At 34.5% G+C, this 22,370-nt stretch overlaps 2 protein-coding genes and 1 pseudogene across 2 annotated transcripts; all 3 read left to right on the top strand.

Moving 5' to 3' along the window:
- Positions 1-1,757: 1,757 nt before the first annotated feature.
- LOC145073387 (tRNA synthetase class II (D, K and N) family protein) lies at positions 1,758-5,432 on the top strand. The gene is made up of 14 exons (XM_079019938.1): positions 1,758-2,223; positions 2,297-2,440; positions 2,526-2,635; positions 2,718-2,829; positions 2,922-2,993; positions 3,086-3,298; positions 3,391-3,513; positions 3,607-3,802; positions 3,890-4,077; positions 4,176-4,247; positions 4,586-4,684; positions 4,813-4,893; positions 4,999-5,056; positions 5,149-5,432. Exons 1-14 carry the CDS (start codon positions 1,843-1,845, stop codon positions 5,316-5,318), a joined length of 2,019 nt encoding a protein of 672 aa, XP_078876064.1. The 5' UTR covers positions 1,758-1,842; the 3' UTR covers positions 5,319-5,432.
- Positions 5,433-16,851: 11,419 nt separating this feature from the next.
- Positions 16,852-17,424, top strand: LOC145076474 (uncharacterized). The gene has a single exon (XM_079022339.1). The coding sequence runs from the start codon at positions 16,852-16,854 to the stop codon at positions 17,422-17,424; it is 573 nt and encodes a 190-aa protein (XP_078878465.1).
- A 3,456-nt stretch (positions 17,425-20,880) lies between these two features.
- LOC145076475 (secreted RxLR effector protein 161 pseudogene) lies at positions 20,881-21,669 on the top strand (annotated as a pseudogene).
- The last annotated feature ends 701 nt before the right edge of the window (positions 21,670-22,370 follow it).

The following is a 22,370-nucleotide window of genomic DNA, read 5'->3' on the forward strand; positions in this document are numbered from 1 at the left end:
AGATATGTACCTAAGAAACAAACAGACGTAACATTTCAACTAAAAAATTGGTTAACATTGGAAAAAATAGATATTTATCCGGTCATTTTGAGCATTATAACACCTTAAAACTAGAGCAAAATACAACCTAAATTTTTCTTCCTTTTAAAATATTTTTAAATAAACACAAGGTATAAATTGAACTGGTTAAGCCTGTAGTCAACAACAAAGTGTTGACACAAGCCAATGTTACATGACTATTATAGAAAACCTCACAAAGGTCTAATCTCTAAATATTGATAACATCTTTAAGTTTAACCCAACTCTTTACGATTGCTACTAGAACATGCATCATTAAAGATAAACAACTATAAGCTACAGGCTTTAGAGGCCTTGTACGAGAATGAAAGTAAGGCACGATAAAAATTTGTTAGAAAATATTATTAAGTAAATTTGCTACCGTTAAATTTAAAACTCAAAATTGCTAACAAACATATCATAAATTCATTACCATGGAGTCATGTCTTTATTCATTAGTGATAAACTGAAATTGTTACAAGAAATTTTTCATATATATATATATATATATATATATATATATATATATATATATATATATATATATATATATATATATATATATATATAAAAGAAGTCAACACATTACTATTTTCTACATTGACATTTTAGCATTTTTAAAACCAATTCATCAATTAAACTTTCATAATCAATATTCTAAAGAAACTTGTTCTCAACTAAAATCAAAGTCAAATTGTTTAATCTCTTTTGAGACCTGGTCGATCGCAAACAAGATTTTCAAAGCTTTAGTTTTGAAAAGCTTGTTTATGCTGATGCAACTATAATGAGAACATTCAATAATATTTTGTATGTTAGAAATTGTTAATGTATCCCTCCAGGAAACGTCAAAAGAGAAGTCAAATTGACATCCCTGGTCAGAACCCAATCTAAAGCTAAGTTTGGGCCTTCGTCAACACGAGGGGCGCTAATAAGGCAGTTAAGGTGCAGAGTCGCGCCTTAACCCCTTCTCCGGGAAATCATATCCTGGAAAATGTGGAACCAATCATAGAGTCGCACTCGCTCATCGGACGATAGTCACTATCTTATTGAATATTTGGAAGATCTCCTTCCAGCCAATGGGAGAAGGAGGCAAAAGACGTAACGGATGACCCTCCAATACGGGTTTGCCACGTCGCACTTCACGAGAGAATCGTCAATAGAATCAATTGAGAGATACGCCTCTGAGACAGGTATAAAAGGATCCTTCTTCCTCACGAATATGATGGTAATCATCAATATTTGCTATGAAATCGATGTATGAAATAGAATTTTACGATTTTCAGGTGTGGAGGTGACATTTAAAAATGTAATCGATAATCAAAAATTGTCGTTGGCGCTTTGCCACTACCAATGAAAATAACAACGATGCAAGAGAGGGGGTTTGAAGAAAATGTCATTGATAATGACGACCATTGTTATGGATATGAAGGCGAAGAAGAACTTGATAAACCCAATCAACTAATGAAGCCGTGTAGGTGGTCTAATTAAATTAAAAGCTTTTACACATTTCTTTTTGATAATGTATTGAATAATATACGAGATGTTTGAATTGAAATTATTATATGATATTGATAAAGAAATATTGTTAACTAAAAGACTTCGAAATTTTCAAAGACAATTTTGTAATTTGTAATATTTTCATAATTTGTAGCTTAAAGGGCATCAATTGAGATGTTTTCAATCTTTAAAACCCTCTTGAAAGTAAGTTGCAACTTGCAACCTATAAAACCCTCTCGTCTTCTCTGTACAATAGATAAGCCCTTTCCCCTCTCCCACTGCAAAACCATGTCCATGATTCTCCGGGTCTTACCCGACATAGCAATTCGATCCAGACACCTCTCAACTCAATCCCTCCCACTGTTTCGCATCAATCGCATATTTCTCAAACCCCTTGTAACAAAATCCTTCTCTTCTGTGTCTGCTTCTACAATCGAACCGGTTGTCAGTAATCCCCCCACAACCACCAAGGAACAACGACGGCAGTCTGTACCTGGATCGATTCACGAAACCGCCGCTCTTGAATGGGTCAGTCGGAACGGACTATGCGGCGAATTGTCCGAAAATGATGTGGGTAGACGGGTTAGATTGTGTGGATGGGTCGCACTTCATCGGGGTCATGGTGGGCTTACTTTCGTTAATATCAGAGACCATTCTGGAATCGTTCAGGTTCACTTTTCATTCATTTGATGCATTTTCTTGATTCGAACTATGAATGGTGCTTAAATTTGTTGAAAACCAGGTCACAACACTTCCCAATGAATTCCCGGAAGCCCATTCTATCGTAAATGACTTGAGACTTGAGTATGTTGTTGCTATAGAAGGTGTTGTTCGACCCCGACCAAGTGAATCGGTTAACAAAAACATGAAAACTGGCATGATTGAGGTTAGATCACTTGCAATTTAGCCTCCTCAATCCCAATAACATCGTATCTCCATGTTCTAAACTCGTAATTACATCTACACTTTAGGTCACTGCTGAGCAAGTCCAAGTCTTGAATGCTGTGAAAGCTAAGTTGCCATTCTTGGTTACTAGTGCCGAAGACGCTAAAGATTCTATCAAAGAGGAAATTCGCCTGAGGTAGGTTTTACTCTTCTATCTTTAATAAAGCTAAATATGATGAATAACTATGTAGTTAAAAGAATTAAGATCCACTTTGTAGATATCGCTGTCTTGATTTACGTCGACCAGAAATGAGTTCCAACATAATGTTGAGGCATCAAGTGGTGAAGCTCATAACAAGATATCTAGAAGATGATCATGGTTTTGTGAATGTGTGTCTTTAAATCAACAACATTTTATTTCTTTACATGTTCTTCATCTTTTTCTTTGTTTTGATCCTTAATTTTTCATGGGTGTAAGGTAGATTGAGACTCCAATACTCTCTAGATCGACTCCTGAAGGTGCTCGTGATTATTTGGTTCCATCAAGAGTTCAGGTATTATATTTCTTTTAACATTCTGCATCCTTTTTAGTTTACATTACAAAAAAGAAAAAGATGAAAATTGTTTTCTGATTCACTTTATGAAGCCAGGAACATTCTATGCTTTGCCTCAAAGTCCACAACTCTTCAAACAAATGCTAATGGTGTCTGGTTTTGATAAATACTATCAAATAGCAAGATGTTTTAGGGATGAAGATTTAAGGGCAGATAGACAACCTGAATTCACACAGCTAGATATAGAATTGGCTTTCACTCCTCTTGAAAACATGCTAAGCCTCAATGAAGATTTGATTCGAAAGGTTAAAGTTAAAACACATTCATGCTTTTTACTGTTTTAGCACTAAACAATTTTCTTTTCTTTTTTTTTTTATAATCTCTTTCCATTTTGCAGGTTTTTCTAGATATCAAAGGTGTTGAGTTGCCAAATCCATTCCCAAGGCTTACATATGCAGAAGCAATGAGTCGATATGGTTCAGATAGGCCAGATACCCGTTTTGCCCTTGAACTCAAAGATGTAATCTTTCTATTCATATTACAAACTTTCTTTCTGTTTTTTTTTTTTTTTTAAAAGATTCAACCCTTTTTATTGTTATTGTTGGAATTGCAGGTATCTGATATTTTCTCAGATTCCTCCTTCAAAGTCTTCTCAGATGTCTTGAGTAATGGAGGAATCATCAAAGTGTTATGTGTACCTTCAGGTGCAAAATCTTTTTCCAATACTGCCCTCAAAAAAGGTGAAATTTTAAGTGAAGCAATCAAATCTGGGGCAAAGGGTTTGCCTTTCTTGAAGATAACGGAAGATGGTAATATTAACCAACAACACAAAAAATCTTTAAATTTCAATGTTTTTGTGTAAATATGTTGACAAAGGGTAGAAATTGTAAATCCAGGTAAACTTGAAGGGGTTCCTGCTTTGACATCAAGTTTGGATCCCACAAAGAAAGATTTGTTTTTGAAAAGATGCGAGGCGGGACCCGGTGACCTTATTTTGTTTGCAGTGGGTCCCACTTCATCGGTCAACAAAACCCTTGACCGGTTAAGAATGTATGTAGCCAATCTGTTGGGCTTGGTTGACCATGTGAGTTCTTATTCAGAAATGTTGACTTTTTTTTCTTTCTTTCATATTTTTTGTTTTTTATATTAAATGCTTAAATTTTATTTTTGTATGATGTGCAGACGAAGCATTCGATCTTATGGGTAACGGATTTTCCAATGTTTGAATGGAATGAATCTGAGGAAAGGCTTGAGGTGTGTACTATGTTGACCAAGTGTTGACTTTTTTTATAAAAAAATGTTTCCTTTTGACTTATTTGACTTAACGAGCATTGTTTTTTATGTGTAAAGTGGTTGAATGGGTAATGATGTTTTTTTATGGATAAAGTGATGTTTCTTTTCTAGACTCAATATATAGTACAAATGAGACAAAATGACCGTTTTACCCTTACATTCCAAAAACCAAATTTCACAATATTTGTTAATTTTAACGTAAGAAGAGTTGGGAGGAAAAAAAGCCCAAGTAGGTAAAGAGCTAAGCATAAACAGTCCGAATGTGACAAAATGACCATTTTGCCCCTTGACTTTTGCAGGCACTTCATCATCCATTTACTGCCCCGAACCCTGAAGACATGGAGGATCTTGCTTCTGCTCGTGCCTTGGCTTATGACATGGTCTACAATGGTGTCGAGGTTATATTATTATTATTATTATTATTATTATTATTATCTTCTTTAAGTTGACTTTTTCATAATCAATTTTGACCATAATTTTTTCAAAAAGATTTTCTTTTTGACTTTTTCCATGTGGATCCATTTAGATTGGTGGAGGAAGTTTGAGAATATATAGACGCGATGTCCAACAAAAGGTTTTCGAGATCATTGGCATTTCCCCTGAACAAGTGAGTAGATGCAAAAAAAATAAAAATAAAAAATAAAAAATTGAAATTCCCATTTGTTTTTGCTTCTAAATTCTAATAATACTAATGTGGTTTATGAATTTTTAGGCTGAAGCCAAATTTGGGTATCTTCTTGAGGCTTTGGACATGGGCGCTCCTCCACATGGTAAGAAAATGTTTGACTAATGAGTCAAATGTTTGACTTTTTTTTTTTGTGGGAATTTGGATTTTGATGAAAGTTGAATGGTATCTTTTTAGGAGGAATTGCTTATGGGTTCGATCGATTGGTGATGTTATTGAGTGGGAGTAGTTCAATTAGGGATGTGATCGCGTTCCCAAAAACCACAACCGCTCAATGTGCTCTTACGCGTTCGCCTTCAGAAGTTGATCCTCAACAACTTAAAGATCTTTCTTATCGCATGCAATAGACATATGCAATTTTTGATCTTTTTTTGGAACATGCAATTTTTTTGGTTTGTAGTAGTCATGTGAATCGAAACTTGAGATCGATATTTATCTAAGAATAAAAAATTTGTTACTCATTTTGGTATCTTTTGGACAAAGATACGATCGATGCACACGATAACTCAATGAATAACATAGTGAGATCGAGATCGTTTTTGAGTTGTAGGATTTTAAAATCGTAAAATCTTAAGATTAAAATCGGGATTTTAACAACCTTAAGAGATACTTATGTAGTTGAATGTTACATTGGATATTTGGAAGGTGATGTTTGCAAAAAGATCGCTACAATATTAACATAGATATAATGAAATATCTTTTTGCAAATTTAATAGATAGGATAATGGAGGGAGTAAAATGTGTGTGTAAGATAAAATGGAGGATGACCGTTGAGCTCTTTATACGAAAAAGATGGTTTGAAATTGAATGGTAGCAGTTAAGTTGAGTCGGTTTTGTTGTATGAATTCGAATATTGGCCGATAAAGAAGACATGAGAGGAAATTGAGAGTTACAGATGTTATGGTGAAATGAAGATTAAAATGGTTTCATATGTCCAAATGAGGCAATTGACATATACGATAAAGAGAGTGGAGTTTGTTATGTTTGATGCAACGAGGATGCAATATGAAGATAGTTTGAGGTCAAACATGAAAGAGTTAACAGGTAATCTTAGATATTAATGAGTAAGTAGTGGACACTTAAATTTAGGGTACTAAAGTAGTATGTCTTAATTATTTATTTTATCTTTCTAAGCCTTTGAGTACGTTAGTTATCTTATGATATATTCCTTCTTTCAACTCGCATACTACTATTAGTATTTCTAATCTCCCACCCTCTTTATTGACATTTTTTTTTTAACTAATTTATTATTAAACTACTCATTAATCCACTTGTGTAATTATTTTTAAATATGGTCTTCCACTTATGTGTAATTGTTTTTAACTATGGTCTTCTATAGGGATGGGGTAAGGCCTCCAACAATTATTGTGTAAATTTTTATTGTTATAGATAGATAATTAATCCCAAATATTAAAATATTGCACGTAGGTCCTCGATGACTTTTGATTGCCAAAGAAATAAAAGAAAAGCTCATTATATGTATTATTATTAGGGTAAATGGCACAAAAAACACTATTTTTACACAGAAATTCGATTTTGACACCGTGTTATTTTTTGTGTCAATTTTGACACTGTGTTTTCCAATTCGTTACAATTCTGACCACTTAACCGGTTAACCAGGTTACATGCTGACGTGGCATGATGACGTGTCAGTTTTGATGATGTGGCATGCTGACATGATATGCTGACGTGTCAAAATTGATTTTTTTCCACAAAAAACACTAAGTTTTCACTTTTTTTTTTATTTTGACACTAAGTTTAATTTTTTATTTCAATTTTGACACTATGTTTTTTTTGTTCCAATCGAACATCATTTATCGAATTTTGTTCAATTTTGTCTATTTTCCATTTGAAACCGTATAAATATATTTTTTTTTATTACATTTTAAACCGTATAACATATTCTTTTCGTTTAAAAACCACATTTTTATTTAAATACAAGGTGTTTTTTTTCTTACATTCAAAGCATTAGTTATATCATGAGAATCAAACTAACCATAAGCTTCTAATAAGATGTAAAAATTTGATGAGTTGCAAACTTGATATCCAAATTTTGATCAACTACACGCCTATAAACCTTCAAACACATTTTAAAGTTGCATATTAATATAAAATACAATTTTTATATAGTTAATACATATTTATACATAAAAATATGGTTTGAGTGTAAAAAAAAATGTATTTATACAAAACTATGGTTTTTAAATGAAAAAAAAAACATATTTATACGGTTTAAATGTATTAAAAAAATATTTATACGGTTTCAAATAGAAAATTGTCAACATTGAACAAAATTGGAAAAAATGATGTTCGATTTGGAACAAAAAAACATAGTGTCAAAGTTGAAAGAAAAAATTAAACGTAGTGTCAAAATCGAAAAAAAATGAAAACTTAGTGTTTTTTGTGAGAAAAAAATTCAATTTTGACACGTCAGCATATCATGTCAGCATGTCACGTCATCAAAACTGACACGTCATTATGCCACGTCAGCATGTAACCTGGTTAACCGGTCAAGTGGTCAGAATTGTAACGAATTGGAAAACACAGTGTCAAAATTGACACAAAAAATAACACGGTGTCAAAATCGAATTTCTGTGTAAAAATAGTGTTTTTTGTACCATTTACCCTTATTATTAATTTTATAAACGCTAGTTTCATAACCACTAACATTTAATCTACAATTCTATAGCTCCACCGATTAAATTGAGGTCTAACTCCATCAAATCACATATCATTAATGCCCCATTGAAGTGAATCTTTTTTGTTGCTTGAAGAGTAATCGTGTTTTTTTTTTTTTTCTCTTTAAATTGGAGTGAAAAAGTAAATTGAATTTTGATATTACTTATATTTAGCACCATTTTCCTATATTAATTTTGGGTCCACTGTAAAAACTTGGTGTAAATTTAAGGAGATGTACTTGTAGTGGTACTTATTGTAGCTGTAACTATTGTGGTACTGAAAAAAGTTGATGTGGGGGCACGTCTATATTAGGGCAAGCCCAAACCTAGCCCCAACATTAACCGCAAAAACAAGGCATGTCCTATTTTAAATGGTTAATTTGTCTATGTAGGAATTATTGTGAATAGAGGGACACAAAATATTTTTTATTGCTTTGATTTTAGAAATTTGAAAGAAAGAATATGTTTTTCTTCACGTTAATGAAATATTTAAATGGTTAATTTATCTATGTAAGAATTATTGTGAACAGAGGTATACAATTTTTTTTACTGCTTTGATTTTAAAATTTTGAAAGAAAGAATATGTTTTTATTAACGTTAATGAATATATATATATATATATATATATATATATATATATATATATATATATATATATATATATATATATGTGTGTGTGTGTGTGTGTGTGTTTGTGTGTGTATGTATGTGTTTCATGATTTTTTCTATTTTATTAAATTCCACGTAATATTTTAATGTGACAATTGTAATATAATAGTAATAAATGGATACCAATTTCATTAATCAATTTACCTTTTAATTTCAAAATTCTCAAAATTAAAGTTCACTAGTTTGTTTTGTTTATTTATTTAAATTATTTGTTTAAATTTAAAAGATAAAAAAAAACATTTTCATTATAAAAATTCATCATTTTTCTTATTTTCTTATAAGTTCAAAGTTCTCAAATATTGACATATATATATATATATATATATATATATATATATATATATATATATATATATATATATATATATATATATATATATATATATATTAGATAATATTAAAAATAAATATTGATCGTCAAGGAGTATTATTGCTTACATTATTTTACATAATGTCCATGTGAAATAGAATTTTAGAAAATAATCACGACAAAAAAAAAAATCCGTAATGTATCTATTTTTCAAAATACTAAATCAAATGATTAGTTAGAAAATCTAATAAACAGTTAAAAATTATACTCTAAATAGTTTGAAAATCTTAAAAAACTAGATTAGTTAGAATATTTTACATAGTTCAAAAACAAAAATAGTTCGAAAATCTTATCAAGAATTATTTTGAAAGTTCTGCAAATAAATAGCTCGCTTATCAAGAACTAGTTCGAGAATCTAAGAAGGATTTCACAAATTTAACAAGTAGTTCGAAATCTTACCTAAAACAGAACTAGTTAGGCAATAGTACAATTTCATATAATACAATGAATAATCCAATAAAATAACTTAGTATGTTGTTATTACATTCATTCATTCAAATTGAACGTATAATAATAGGCTTTGATTTAGGTTTGTGAATTGTTGTCCATAACGCTAGACTTAGCCTTACTCTTACCCTTACTTCAGACCCATGACTTTGAGGATGTGGATCTGCAAATGGTATACGAGCTGAGCATTTAGAGGAGTATGGCCCTACTGTTGGCATATATTGTAATCTTTTAGTATTGGACCCTCAGCTTGCAAAGTTATACAGTAGTGTTATTTAAGTTCGTCAACTTGTTGATTGAATATAAGCGATAGTCTAAGAGTGACAATGCAAATTATTTAAGGAAATACAAATAATGATCATATGACCACAAGATAAACCAGTGCATTGCAACTGCCTACATCTACAAGTATTTTTTTTTGAAATAGTTGTGTATTTCAAATTTGTATTTTGAGATTGGTAACACCTTCCATGTCAAACTTTCCTCATTTTTTGGTTAATTTTATTCTCGATCCATGGGCTGATTTCATGTTGAATTTTTGCTGCAAAGTTTAAATAGGATTCAATTATTTTTGCTGAATTAAAATATGTAAAAACATTTATGATATTTTCTCCCTTATTTGTACGTTTGAAATACCATTATTGCACTGTTAGCCGAAAAAAATCCCACAAGCATAGTTATTTGTAGTTTACATTCAGTCGTACATAGTGTATTCAATGCTGTTCTAAGTCATAAAACCATATCATATCCCTTAGAAGCAAGATATTGAATATTTTTCATGCAAAATATTCAAATATTTTTACTAAAACACCACATAACCTAACCATAAGATCTTCAAAGACTTCCTGCCACAACACTTTACATGCATCCCGATTTCATGTCACTTAATTTTTTTCATGCATTTCAAACATATTCAATAGCAAATTCCGACAACATAGTTTGTGATATTCATTTAGGAAAACATATCTAACACTATGTTCAATGGGTTTAGATTTATATGGTATGATGGTCAAGCCCTCCGAATCATTGATTCCTATGTGGAGTTTTGATAAACAAAACAATTCGATGATTCTATATTCTCTATCTTCCCCGTCCACAGGCTAGTGGCAATATATGAAACGACCCATTTTTTTTTTTTTTATATTACTAAAAATCAAATCATCGAATATCATATATAATAAAAACCATGGAATGAGTAACTCAAATGTCATAGTAATTGTGTCAAAACAAAACTGTATCAATCATAACAATATCCGAATAACACTCCCAGGATAAAACTGAAGCTGTGGTGTGTGCGATGCCATCATCCCGAGCTCTTCCCTTTGCTAGCGGAAGTACCTGAAACTAAAACTAAAAACTGTAAGCACGAAACTTAGTGAGCTCCCCCAAACTACCACATACCATACAATAACATATAAAGCACATACTGGGCATTGCCTATTGCATCAGACCGAAGTCCGGAAACTAACCAGGGCCTTGCCCTCTACATCGGACCGAAGTCCGGAAACTAACCAGGGCCTTGCCCTCTGCATCGGACCGAAGTCCGGAAACTGCATCGGACCGAAGTCCGAAACTGACTGGGACCTTGTCCCCTGCATCGGACCGAAACCCAGAACTGACTGAACATAACATAGCATAAACATATCAACTAGCATGAACACATATACTGCATACTGCATCAGACCAGGGTCCAAAACACATAACACAAAACATGCTTGAATCACAAAGACATCAAGCAATCTAACTACTGCATCGGACCGAGGTCCGGAACTACTGCTAACTAAACGGGCCGACATTGTGGCTGTAGACCCGTTCCTACTGGAAGGAACCTCACCTCGGAACTCTGGCTGCTGAGATGCTAAATCCGAAACTGGATGACTGCTGCTCTGGAACTCCCCGGTTACAATTCCTATAAACACTAAATCATATATTGATAACTGAACTGAGGGTAAAATGACTATTTTACCCCTGGTCAAAGTCAACCTTCTGGTTAAAGTCAACATTTAGTTGACCAGACTCGTCGAGTTGGGCCGTCAACTCGTCGAGTCCCTATACTCTCTTCTTATTCGCTACTCGCTACTACTCGTCGAGTTTAGCAAAGACTCGACGAGTTCTTCTTCGATAATAACATCCAGTCTAACTTCATCTGACTCGCCGAGTTATATGAACAACTCGTCGAGTCCACCCTCATCTCATGAACACGTCTAGTCTGTGACTCGCCGAGTTGTATGAACAACTCGTCGAGTCTGTTCTTGAGGCAAGAAGATTGCCTTGGACTCGCCAAGTCAGGGCGTAGACTCACCGAGTCCCTCCATTACTGAGTTTGTGTCCCATTTCACTGAGTCCACGCCCTACTCACTGATTCCACTCGTAATCTCTCAAAGGGATAAATTTGGGCACTCGCGACTCGACTCGTCGAGATGAACAACTCGCCGAGTCGCTTGCATGACATAACTATATCGTTGATTTTTATCGATTCCAAGGCATTCAATTCATAGATCTGGGTTCCTAGAGTGGGTTTTACACGTAAAGTTTCCAACTTTACGTGCATGCATGATCAAATGAGGATTAAAAGCCCTAAATAAGCCAAAAGTGTAGATCTAGGGCTTGCATGAGTGTTTGGCCTAATAAAGCTGGTGAATCTGAGCTTCTGGAGCTCAAACATAACTAGATCTGATGTTCTTCTATCTCTACATGCCCCCCACTCACTAATAGCTCTAGAAATGGCCCAAAAAGTGACTAGATTAAGCTTTTATGGAGATTCAATTGAAGGAACAACAAGGGTTCGAGTTTTAATACCTCTATATGCTTTGAATTGACCCCCAAAAGCCTGGATCTTCTTCTTGTCCTTTGGATCCTCCTTCCTTCTCCTTCTAAAAACTTCAAAGAGCACAAAACACTCAAGGTTGCTTAAAGAATTGCTAGGGTTTCGTATGGGACTCTTTGTGGGTGAGGGAGGTCGGTCCTGGGGCACATAAGATGTTTAAATAGGGTGCAAACCCTTGAGATTAGGGTTTCATCTGGACTGGCAGACTCGCCGAGTCCAGGAATATGAACACGTCGAGTCACCCACTTAAAATGTGTGCAAATCTCGTCTCTACTCGACGAGTTTAGCTTCTGACTCGTCGAGTACCCCCTTAAGAATGAAAATTATTTTAATTAAATTACATACCAGAATTTGGGGCGTTACAGTATATGGTGTATTCCATCCATACTACCATTAGGAACAACAACATTGCCATGTACTTCCCTTTCAAATGGGCAACATCTATAATGAGTACGCATCACAAGCTTGAAAAAAGCGTTCGGATCTACAAATGATATGACTTCCATTAAAATTATATGATATGCATATGATGTATACAACGTAATAAATATGAATATTCCTATACGACCAATCATAACTAAGAATATCTCAAACCTAATTTGTGTGTATGTCTTAATGTATGTTACAATGCCTTCATTTTCTTTCTTTAATTTATGAAAATACATGCGAAGTTGCATGAACGAATATTATATCACAAATACTACCGCTCACACATAACACCCTTTTACTACTATATGTTTTTTTTTTTGAAAATGTCTTATCACCTTAAAAGGCTTCGAATTTTTTTAGATTTGTTCGAAAATTTCAAACTACTTGATGTCAATAAATTAGTGGCACAAAACCAGTAAAAACATTTCAAAAATCAGTTTCTTTTCGAAATGACAACAAAATTAACTACACATGAATAATACTTTTTCTTATTTGAAATTGTCAGATTTCAATTAACATGGTTATTTCTAAGCTTTTAAACTGATGTATCATTGTGTAATACAAGTTTTTTTTTATGATCTTTAAGGTCAATACATCTCTCATATAATAGTAGAGGGGCGGAAGTAGCAAAGTCAATTATGAATGATCTTGGCCTCTGAGACATTTGGGGAGGTTTCAAGAGTCAAGATTATGAGTCTCAAATAAACATAATCACTTGTCGTCTTGACCATCGTTTCATAGGGTCTTCTCATATTCTTGAGGATCATGTTTTTCTTTTGATCTATAGGTGGTAGACCATATCTGCAAGCACCAATCTGCGAATAATGGACCAAATGGTCTTACTTTTTGTGGTTTGCTTGAAGGTGTTAATGATGTCAATCTACTTGTTAAGAGCATTACTAAGATTCATTTTGGGTTTCATATAATGCAAGACATAGGAGAGGTAGGTATATTCAAGAAAAGGTAGTTGAGAGAATCGGGAAAAAGGTTGCATAAACTATATATATGGGATTTTGATAGGGCTCCCATAAACAATACGTATCATACGTTTTGAGATGGTCCTTGAAGCAACCCATAAGATGAACGCATGATGGTCTTTGAGGGCCACACATAAGACATTGCTTGGCATACCACAACTAGTTTATACTTTATAAGGCATCTTATTTTTTACACTTTTGTAGATTGTCATGTTTGGCGAACCAAAAAATAACTTATAAGCTAGATTTTTAAAAAGATAATAAAACTAGTTTTTCAAAGAGCTCATGAAACTTTTTAAATTCTTCAAAATAATTATATTAACTATAAAAAATCCGTTCTTATACATGTCATATCATGTCATTTTACATTTCACAACTATTTTTACCAAACATTATTTTTATTAGCTAATGTTTTTCAAACATTGTTTTTATAAATTAACAACTAACTTTCAGTTTTGTTATATTTAGCAGATTAGTTGAAAAGTTAGCTAATAGCTTATTGTTGCTAAATAATAATTTTTGATAAAAACTAATTAATAAGTTACTTGAAAAATACAAATAACATGTATAAATGCGATATTATGTTAAAAGACAAATATATATTACATTTCATTACATTAAAGATAAACTAATTAGTAATATCAATTGGAAAAGATATTTGATCATCTAAAAACTATCTCATTTAAAATAATTCTTTAAATTATGTTTATCTTTTGAGCAACCATGTCAATCAATATAGTATTATCATTCGCACACCCGAAATAATATATATCCTCGTTAGACAGTGGTTGTGATTTTTATATATTACCATATTTTTGGCATGTCACGTCAGCACCACATCATTTTGCTCCCTCCTACAAAACAAACTGGTGGGTATCGAACCACACATTACCATACTTTTATTATTATTATTATTATTATTATTATTATTATTATTATTAATGTAATTATATAAAATTAATAAAAGGAAAGTACTTCATTAATTAAAAAAATACATACTAAATTAAAAACATAATTAAACAAAACATAATCGAAACATAGTAGAATAGTACGTGATGTCTAATCATTGTCACTCTCCATGTCATCATAATCTTCACCTAATTCTTCTTCAACCATGTCCGATTAGTCATTTGTATTGCCAAACAACTCATCCTCAAAATTGTCGACAATGTGATGTAATTGAGCATTGAAGATGTGTTCCACCAAATCATCGCGAAGGTTGTGGTCTCCAACTCGATCATATACTTTCCTTTTGTTCGCCATCTACGTCAACATACTAATACCAACTCCTTCGACATTTCATAAATTCTCATTTTCATTATAGTGACAAGTCGCTCTTCCCTCATCTCCTATAATCATATTATGTAATATGATGCATTTGTACATCAGTCTACTTATTCGTTTGAGCTCTAAAGATCGTGTCAGTACTGTGAGTATCTGCCTGTTGGAAGTGTGTCCAAGGTCATTAACTAATTGGTGATATTTCTAATAATAGCAGGGTCCTCTTGGGTTGCCCTCATGATTCAAGATTGAGTAGAATAAATAATAGGAGTGATTAGTTTATTAATTATTATTGTCTAATAATTAATTAGAAACTAATTGGAAAACAATTTGGGAATTAATTAACAGTTTAATTAATAGAAGGGTTGAATGTGAGTTAATCAATAGTTGGTTAATCAGGGAACATTCCAGAACCCTAGAAGGAAGGGGGTTGGACAAAAATTTCCTTTGGATAAAGGGAATTTCGTTCATAGCCTATCCCATCCCACATGGGTGGAAGGATAAAACCCTAGGAGGTATCCAAGGCTATAAATATGGCCTTAGGGATTCATTCGTCTTAGCTCATTTGGCTTGAGTATTCGCCATCTTCTTTCTCCCTCATTGTGGAAGAACTTTCTTTTAGTTCATCCCTCCTAGTTTAATAGTTGTTTCTACTCTTTTGAGTTCATTGGGTGTGAACTAAGAGAAGGATTCTAGTTTGGATCCTCATCATCCAAACAAGGTGGCACGCATAAGGAGTCAAGCTCGAAGATCATTAGTTGCTAAAGAGGTTAGTATTCTTCCTTGTATTTTCGGTTTTCATAGAGTAGAACTAATAGTATGAAGCCATAGATCCATAGGGTGCATGTACACTTAGGTAAATCTTTTTGTTGTTTTGATTCTTCCGTTGCCTAGTTATTGAATGTATTTGATACATGTATTACCCAACAGTGGTATCAGAGCCATTGGCTCATGGTTACATTCACCCTACATCAATGTTTTCTGAAAATATTGTTTTGGAACTGAATGATGAAAGTTTAATTGAAAATTTCCTAATTTGATAAAAACCCTAATTCACAACGTGAACTTAGCAGATCAGCATTATCGATTTTAATCTTGCTTATTTTTCGAATTCAAGCTTTATCTTGCATGGATAAATACCTAATTGGATTAGATCTAGAAAATTAAATATTATTTAAATGTGGGTTTTTAAATTTGAATAATTATTATTATTTAATGGATTTAAATATTTAAATATTATTTATAATAGAGTTTTATAAATTTGAATATTAACCTCTCATGTTTTATTAATTGTTATATTGCATCCTTGTAATTAATTTGAATTAATAATAGACAACTAAATTTAAAGAGTTTTAAATTTACCCCTTATATATGTAAGATTCATATATTGTATGTATAAGAGAATTACAATATGTGTCCTCGCATATTTTAAATATTGACATTGTCAGTCTTGCCTCGACTAGGCTCACCCATTCTAATGTAGGGGTTTTGAGGAGGTATCTATGATTCCTAATGAGGTCAGTTTTTAATATGCTTCGCGCTTACCACCCACACCGCCCTATTGCATTTTGAGAATGAAGTTACCAAAAGGGTTTGATAGTGATAATGGTCAATCTAAAAGTATTCTAAATACAAGTATAAAACAAAATCCCGTTTTATTTAAAAGTGAATCTTATGTTATCCATGAAAAATGCACATTCTCTTTATAACTTGTTGATAGAGCTCGTGTGGTTAACCAGCACGTCAATTGGATGGTATAGGTATAGAATGATGTGAGACTCGCGAATCTCAAGCGTAACTTGAGCCGGAGACCACACAATTTTTGCATGGGTGAATCACCATCTGTTCAATGATTCGCGGCATCCCCGTCATTGAATTTGAGATGAACATAATCCGAGATTAACATGCCATTAATAGTCAATGAATCTCAAAGATCTAGGAATTTCATAGTGATTGAAATTAACAAAGAGCTTTGTCTACCTAAATAACTTTGTGGTGTGTTTACGACATCCCTTTACACATCATGAAGCCAAATATGGATCCTAGCCTGAATCAAATAATTTAATTAGGGTAATTATTAATTAAGGAATTATATCAAACTAATTGGAGTCTTATCGTTTGTAGATGTCGAACCAACCAAACAACAACAACAACAATCTACCTCCTCCTCCTCCTCTAACTCAAAACTCAAGCTTCTCTCTAATGCCGGTTCTTAACAGGGAGAAACTCAAGGAGGATGGATCCAACTATCTTGATTGGATAAGAACCTTGAGGATCACATTAAGATATGAGAACAAAGAGTATGTTCTCGACGAAGATGTCCCCGTGCTTGGAGAAAACCCTACCCCAGAAGAAATTACTACCTACAACAAACATTATGATGAATCAACCAAAGTGGCTTGCCTTATGTTAGCAACCATGGTTTCTGGTCTCCAGAAGAACTTTGAAACATGGGGTGCCTTTGACATTAACCATCAGCTCGAGGAAATGTTTCAAGAGCAAGCTAGGCAAGAACGATTCGAGATCGTTAAATCCCTCATGGCATGTAAACTACAAGAGGGAGCTTATGTGTGTGCGCACGTCCAAAAGATGAAGTCGTACATAGACAGACTTGGGAATCTAGGTGTCGAGCTAATTAAGGAGTTAGCCATTGACATGGTTTTTAACTCTCTTACTAGTTCATATTCGCGGTTCATCATGAACTTCAATATGAATGGCTTTGATAAGACCTTGATGGAGTTGCATGCATGCTCAAAACTGCTGAAGCGAGCATGAAGAAGCCCAACAACTCTAACCCTACTGCTCCAATATTGGTTGTTGATCGTGGTTCTGCCAAAAGGAAAAGGGTGCCTCAACCCAAAGGAAAGGGTAAGGGTAAGGTTGGACAGTCTGAACCTGCTCCCAAGAAAAGGGCTCAAGCTGAAATAACTCCTTCTGCTGATCCAAGTGAAGCCATTTGTTTTTACTGCCAGGAAAAGGGACACTGGAAGCGTAGTTTCCCTAAATACCTCAAGGACCTCAAGAAGGGAAAAGTCAAGGTGGCTAGCACCTCAGGTATGTTCATGATAGAACTGATGGGTTTTATACATACAATCCTATGTGTGCATGCAACCCTAGATTTGGATCTATGTTTTCACTCTTAGATACACAACATTATGAACACATGAATAAAACCATAAAGTGGCCTACTATTTTCGAAAATCACATAGAAGGTTAGATCACATACCTCTTGTTGTTATATTGCAATAACAACTTAAATCTTCAAACCCTAAGTCTTGAAAGCAAGTACCACAAGTGTAGTACCTCTAATGGCTCACAAACACCACAAGCAATTGGAGAGGATATAGAGAGAGAAGGGGAGAGGTAGAAATCGGTCTTGGGATCTCTTAGAAGCGAGTGGACGAATTCTTAAGGCCTTAGGGGTCTTTATATAGGGTAGAGATTAGGGTTTCAGTCCTTATCCTTATCTAGTTACTTGCCCACCAAGCAATCAAAGATAAGCCTTGATAACCCTTATCCTTATGGACCTTTGGACGATTTCAAGGATATCTTATCCCTTGAATTTGTCCATCCTACAACTAGGATAACCATTTCCCTATTTTGCAACTATCACATAATTACAATTCAGTCCCTCTAGTTTAATTAATTACACTTGATCACAAAATTAATTCCTAATGAATTATTGACCAATATTAATTAAACAAATATGATTTATCCTTTAATATATTATTCTTATAATATATTAATAAATCATAATAACCTCTCTCTCTATTTATTTCTCCAGTCAAGTTGCTTTGGTGAAGGCAACCCAAAAGGACCATGCACAACCGGGTCAAGTACTTACCAAATATGGTTACGGGCTTAGACATTAATCCAACAAGAACTCCATACTTCTAACTCTTGGATTCTTGATACAGGATGTGGTACTCATATTTGCTCTGATATACAGGGACTAAGACAAAGTAGGAAGTTGAAGCATGGTTAGCTCAACCTAATCATGGGGAACAGGCACAAGTCAACTGTTACAAGGATTATGACCTATGAGCTCATGCTTGGTGGTGGTGTTTATCTTAGTTTATTGAATTGTTGCTACTCGCCTGATATGGCACGAAACATTGTTTCCTTTCATGCACTTTATAAGGATGGTTGTCGTTTTTCTTTTAATAATGATAATGGTGACATTTTGGTTTATAAGAATGGCTGTTTTATTTTTAAAGATAGTCCTTGTAAAGGTGTGTATGAAAGTATTGTATGTGATGCTGATAAACTAATTGTGAATGTTGGTTCATCTAATAGTGAATTAGATAAATCATGTTTGTGGCATTGTTGACTTGGCCATATAAACAAGAAACGCATTGCCAAGCTCCAATCCTATGGAATCTTGGAATTATTTGACCTCAAATCGGATGATGTATGCGACTCTTGCTTACTTGGCAAGATAACAAAAGCGCCATTCACAGGCCACTGTGAAAGAGGCAAGGATTTGTTGGACCTAATCCACACAGATGTTTCTGGACCCTTTAAATCCGCCACAAGACATGGAGAAAGATACTTTGTGACTTTTACCGATGATTTCAGTAGATATGGATATATCTATCTAATCAAGCATAAGTCAGAAACTTTCGAGGTGTTCAAAGAGTTTCAAAACGAAGTAGAGAACCAATTGGGCAGAAAGATCAAGATGCTCCGATCCGACAGGGTGGAGAATATTTAAGTCTTGAATTCTACGATCATCTTAAGAATTGTGGAATAGTTTCACAATTGTCTCCTCCTAGAACACCACAGTTGAATGGTGTAGTTGAAAGGCGAAATCGAACATTGTTGGACATGGTTTGATCTATGATGAGTCGAGCTACACTTCTGATATCTTTTTGGGGGTATGCCTTAGAGATATTCGCCCATATCCTAAACCTCGTACCTACTAAGAAGGTTGCTAAAACACCCTCTGAAATGTGGAGTGGGACACGTCCTTCTCTAGCACATATAAAGGTTTGGGGATGCGAAGCTTTTGTTCGTCGCGAGGCGAATGATAAGCTCGAACCCCGATCGGAGAAGTGTTACTTCATTGGTTATCCACAAAATTCATTTGGATACTTGTTCTACAAGCCTTTGGAAAACAAGGTGTTTGTTGCTCGAAGGGGATTCTTCCTTGAGAGGGATCTCATTTCCAAAGAGGACAGTGGGAGCCACATAGACCTTGAAGAGCTTCAAGAATTAAATGAAGAAGAACCTTTAGTAGACACTAACACTCAATCTGAGGAACAACAACCCGTTGAGGAGTCTCAACCTGGGGCCGAGCAACCTGTTGAGCAAAATGATATATCTCCACCTCCTCTTAGCAGATCCAATAGAGTTAGTGCTCCTCCTGATTTCTATGGTTTCCATGTGAGCACAGAAGGAGACGTATTGATCAGTGATCATACACTGGTTGATATGGATTAGCCATCCAACTATAAGGAAGCGATGGAGGGCCCTGAGGCTGCTAAATGGAAGGAAAGCATGGAGCGTGAGATTCAGTTTATGCATGACAACCAAGTTTTGAATTTGGTTGATCCTGCTCCTGGCATTAAAATTGTTGGGTGCAAATGGATCTTCAAGAAGAAGACAAGGATGGATGGGAATGTGCACACGTTCAAGGCTAGGTTGGTTGCAAACGGTTACACTCAGACTCAAGGAATTGATTATGAGGAAACTTTTTCACCAATATCCAAGGTCAATTCTATTAGGATATTACTTGCCATAGCAGCTTTCCATGACTATGAAGTATGGAAAATGGATGTGAAGACCGCTTTCCTTAACGGAAAACTCACAGAGGAAGTGTATATGACACAACCTGAGGGTTTCATAGATCCAAAATATCCAAATAGAGTGTGCAAGCTTGAAAGGTCCATATATGGACTAAAACAAGCGTCTCGCAGCTGGAACCTTTGCTTCCATGAAAATATCAAGGAGTTTGGTTTTTCAAGAAGTGAAGGAGAGTCATGTGTTTATACCAAAGCTAGTGGGAGTAATGTAGTCTTCCTAATGTTGTATATGGATGACATACTCGTTATAGGAAACGATATCCCGACATTGCAAGGTCTTAAGACGCGGCTTGAGAGTTGTTTTGCTATGAAAGATCTAGGAGAGGCTGCATACATACTTGGTATAAGGATCTATAGAGATAGATCAAAACGTCTAATAGGACTGACCCAAAGTACATACTTGGATAAGATCTTGAAGAAATTCAAGATGCAGGACTCCAAGAAAGGTTATCTACATATGCAACATGGCACGAAATTGAGTAAAACTCAATGTCCTAATTCTAGTGATGAACAGGAAAGAATGATTCGAGTCCCATATGTTTATGCTATAGGATCGATCATGTATGCCATGACATGTACTCGTCTGGACGTCTCATTTGCTCTGAGTATGGTTAGTCGTTTTCAGGACATCCCAGGCGAAAGTCATTGGACGACAGTAAAGAATATTTTGAAATACCTTAGAAGAAAAAAGGATACGTTCTTGGTATATGGGGGTAAGGATGAGTTGAGAGTTGCAGGTTATACAGATGCCAGTTTCCAGACTAATAGCGACAACTCATGTTCACAGTCAGGATGGGTATTCTTGCTTAATAGAGGAGCGGTCACTTGGAAGAGTGCCAAGCAATCGACAGTGGCAGACTCTACGTGCGAGTCAGAGTATATAACAACTAGTGAAGCTGCAAAAGAAGCTACATGGCTAAAGAATTTCATTAATTATCTTGGTGTCGTTCCGAGCATCAAGGATCCTTTGGAAATCTTCTGTGATAATGAGGGTGCAATCGTGTTGACTAAAGAACCCAAAGACCATGGTAACTCTAGACATATACTTAGAAAGTTCCACTATGTAAGACATCGAGTCGAGGATGGAGATATTGTTGTGAGCAGAGAATCGTCAGAGGAGAATCCAGCCGATCCGTTCACTAAACCATTATCAAGGATCAAGCATGATAGTCATACTAGATCTATAGGCATTAGATTTGCTGAAGATATGGTGTAATTGTTTAGTTTGATAAAATCTTTGAAACATTTAGCAGTGTGAATTTGTAATAGAATTGGTGTTTATTTTGTGGAGACTTAATAAAGTGATGGTGTTGCTATCATTTCTATTAATTTAATACTGTGTTTCACTTTTGCATGTTCAGAACCCATTTTCCGAGTACTAAGTATTCAAACCTCCACAGTCGGTCATACTCTTGGACGTAAGTAGTGATTCAAGACTATCATGAGTGTTGGTGGATTGACCATTTTGATTGAGCATGACATAGTGATTGTGTCAACACTTGTGAGTACTTAATAGTGATTTAAGTATTGGATCAACCCGCACTTAGAGATTACTTCATGGATTAAGTCACGAGTAATTCGAAGATGATAATATCTTCTGTTCTTCAAACCGAGATACATGTGGGGCTTTGCCTAAGATTCTGTTATGCATTGGTATACTCCAATGCTATCCGTAACTGGTGGCTATAACGGGTATATTCATGTGTGACATGATGAAATAGACAAATACTATGTAGTCAAAGTTTATTCGTCCCTTATGCCTTAATAGGAGAAACGATATCTATGGGCCCCTCGATGATTTGGTGCTGACATCTAAAATACCTGGCCGGGTGCTGACTAGAATTGATGTGTTCAATTTAGTAGTCAGATGCAGTCGTCACAAATCTATATCGGGAAACATAATCTTGAATTCTGAGA

This window comes from Lactuca serriola, chromosome 9, assembly GCF_051521515.1.
Source record: "Lactuca serriola cultivar US96UC23 chromosome 9, Lser_US96UC23_V15, whole genome shotgun sequence".
In the NCBI taxonomy this organism is placed as follows: Eukaryota; Viridiplantae; Streptophyta; class Magnoliopsida; order Asterales; family Asteraceae; genus Lactuca; species Lactuca serriola.

Coding starts and splice junctions, on each gene's coding strand:
- LOC145073387 (XM_079019938.1), top strand. CDS start 1,843: ATGTCCATGATTCTCCGGGTCTTACCCGACATAGCAATTCGATCCAGA. Junction 2,441..2,525: donor TGAAAACTGGCATGATTGAG/GTTAGATCACTT, acceptor TCTACACTTTAG/GTCACTGCTGAGCAAGTCCA. Junction 5,057..5,148: donor CATGGGCGCTCCTCCACATG/GTAAGAAAATGT, acceptor GTATCTTTTTAG/GAGGAATTGCTTATGGGTTC.
- LOC145076474 (XM_079022339.1), top strand. CDS start 16,852: ATGCCGGTTCTTAACAGGGAGAAACTCAAGGAGGATGGATCCAACTAT.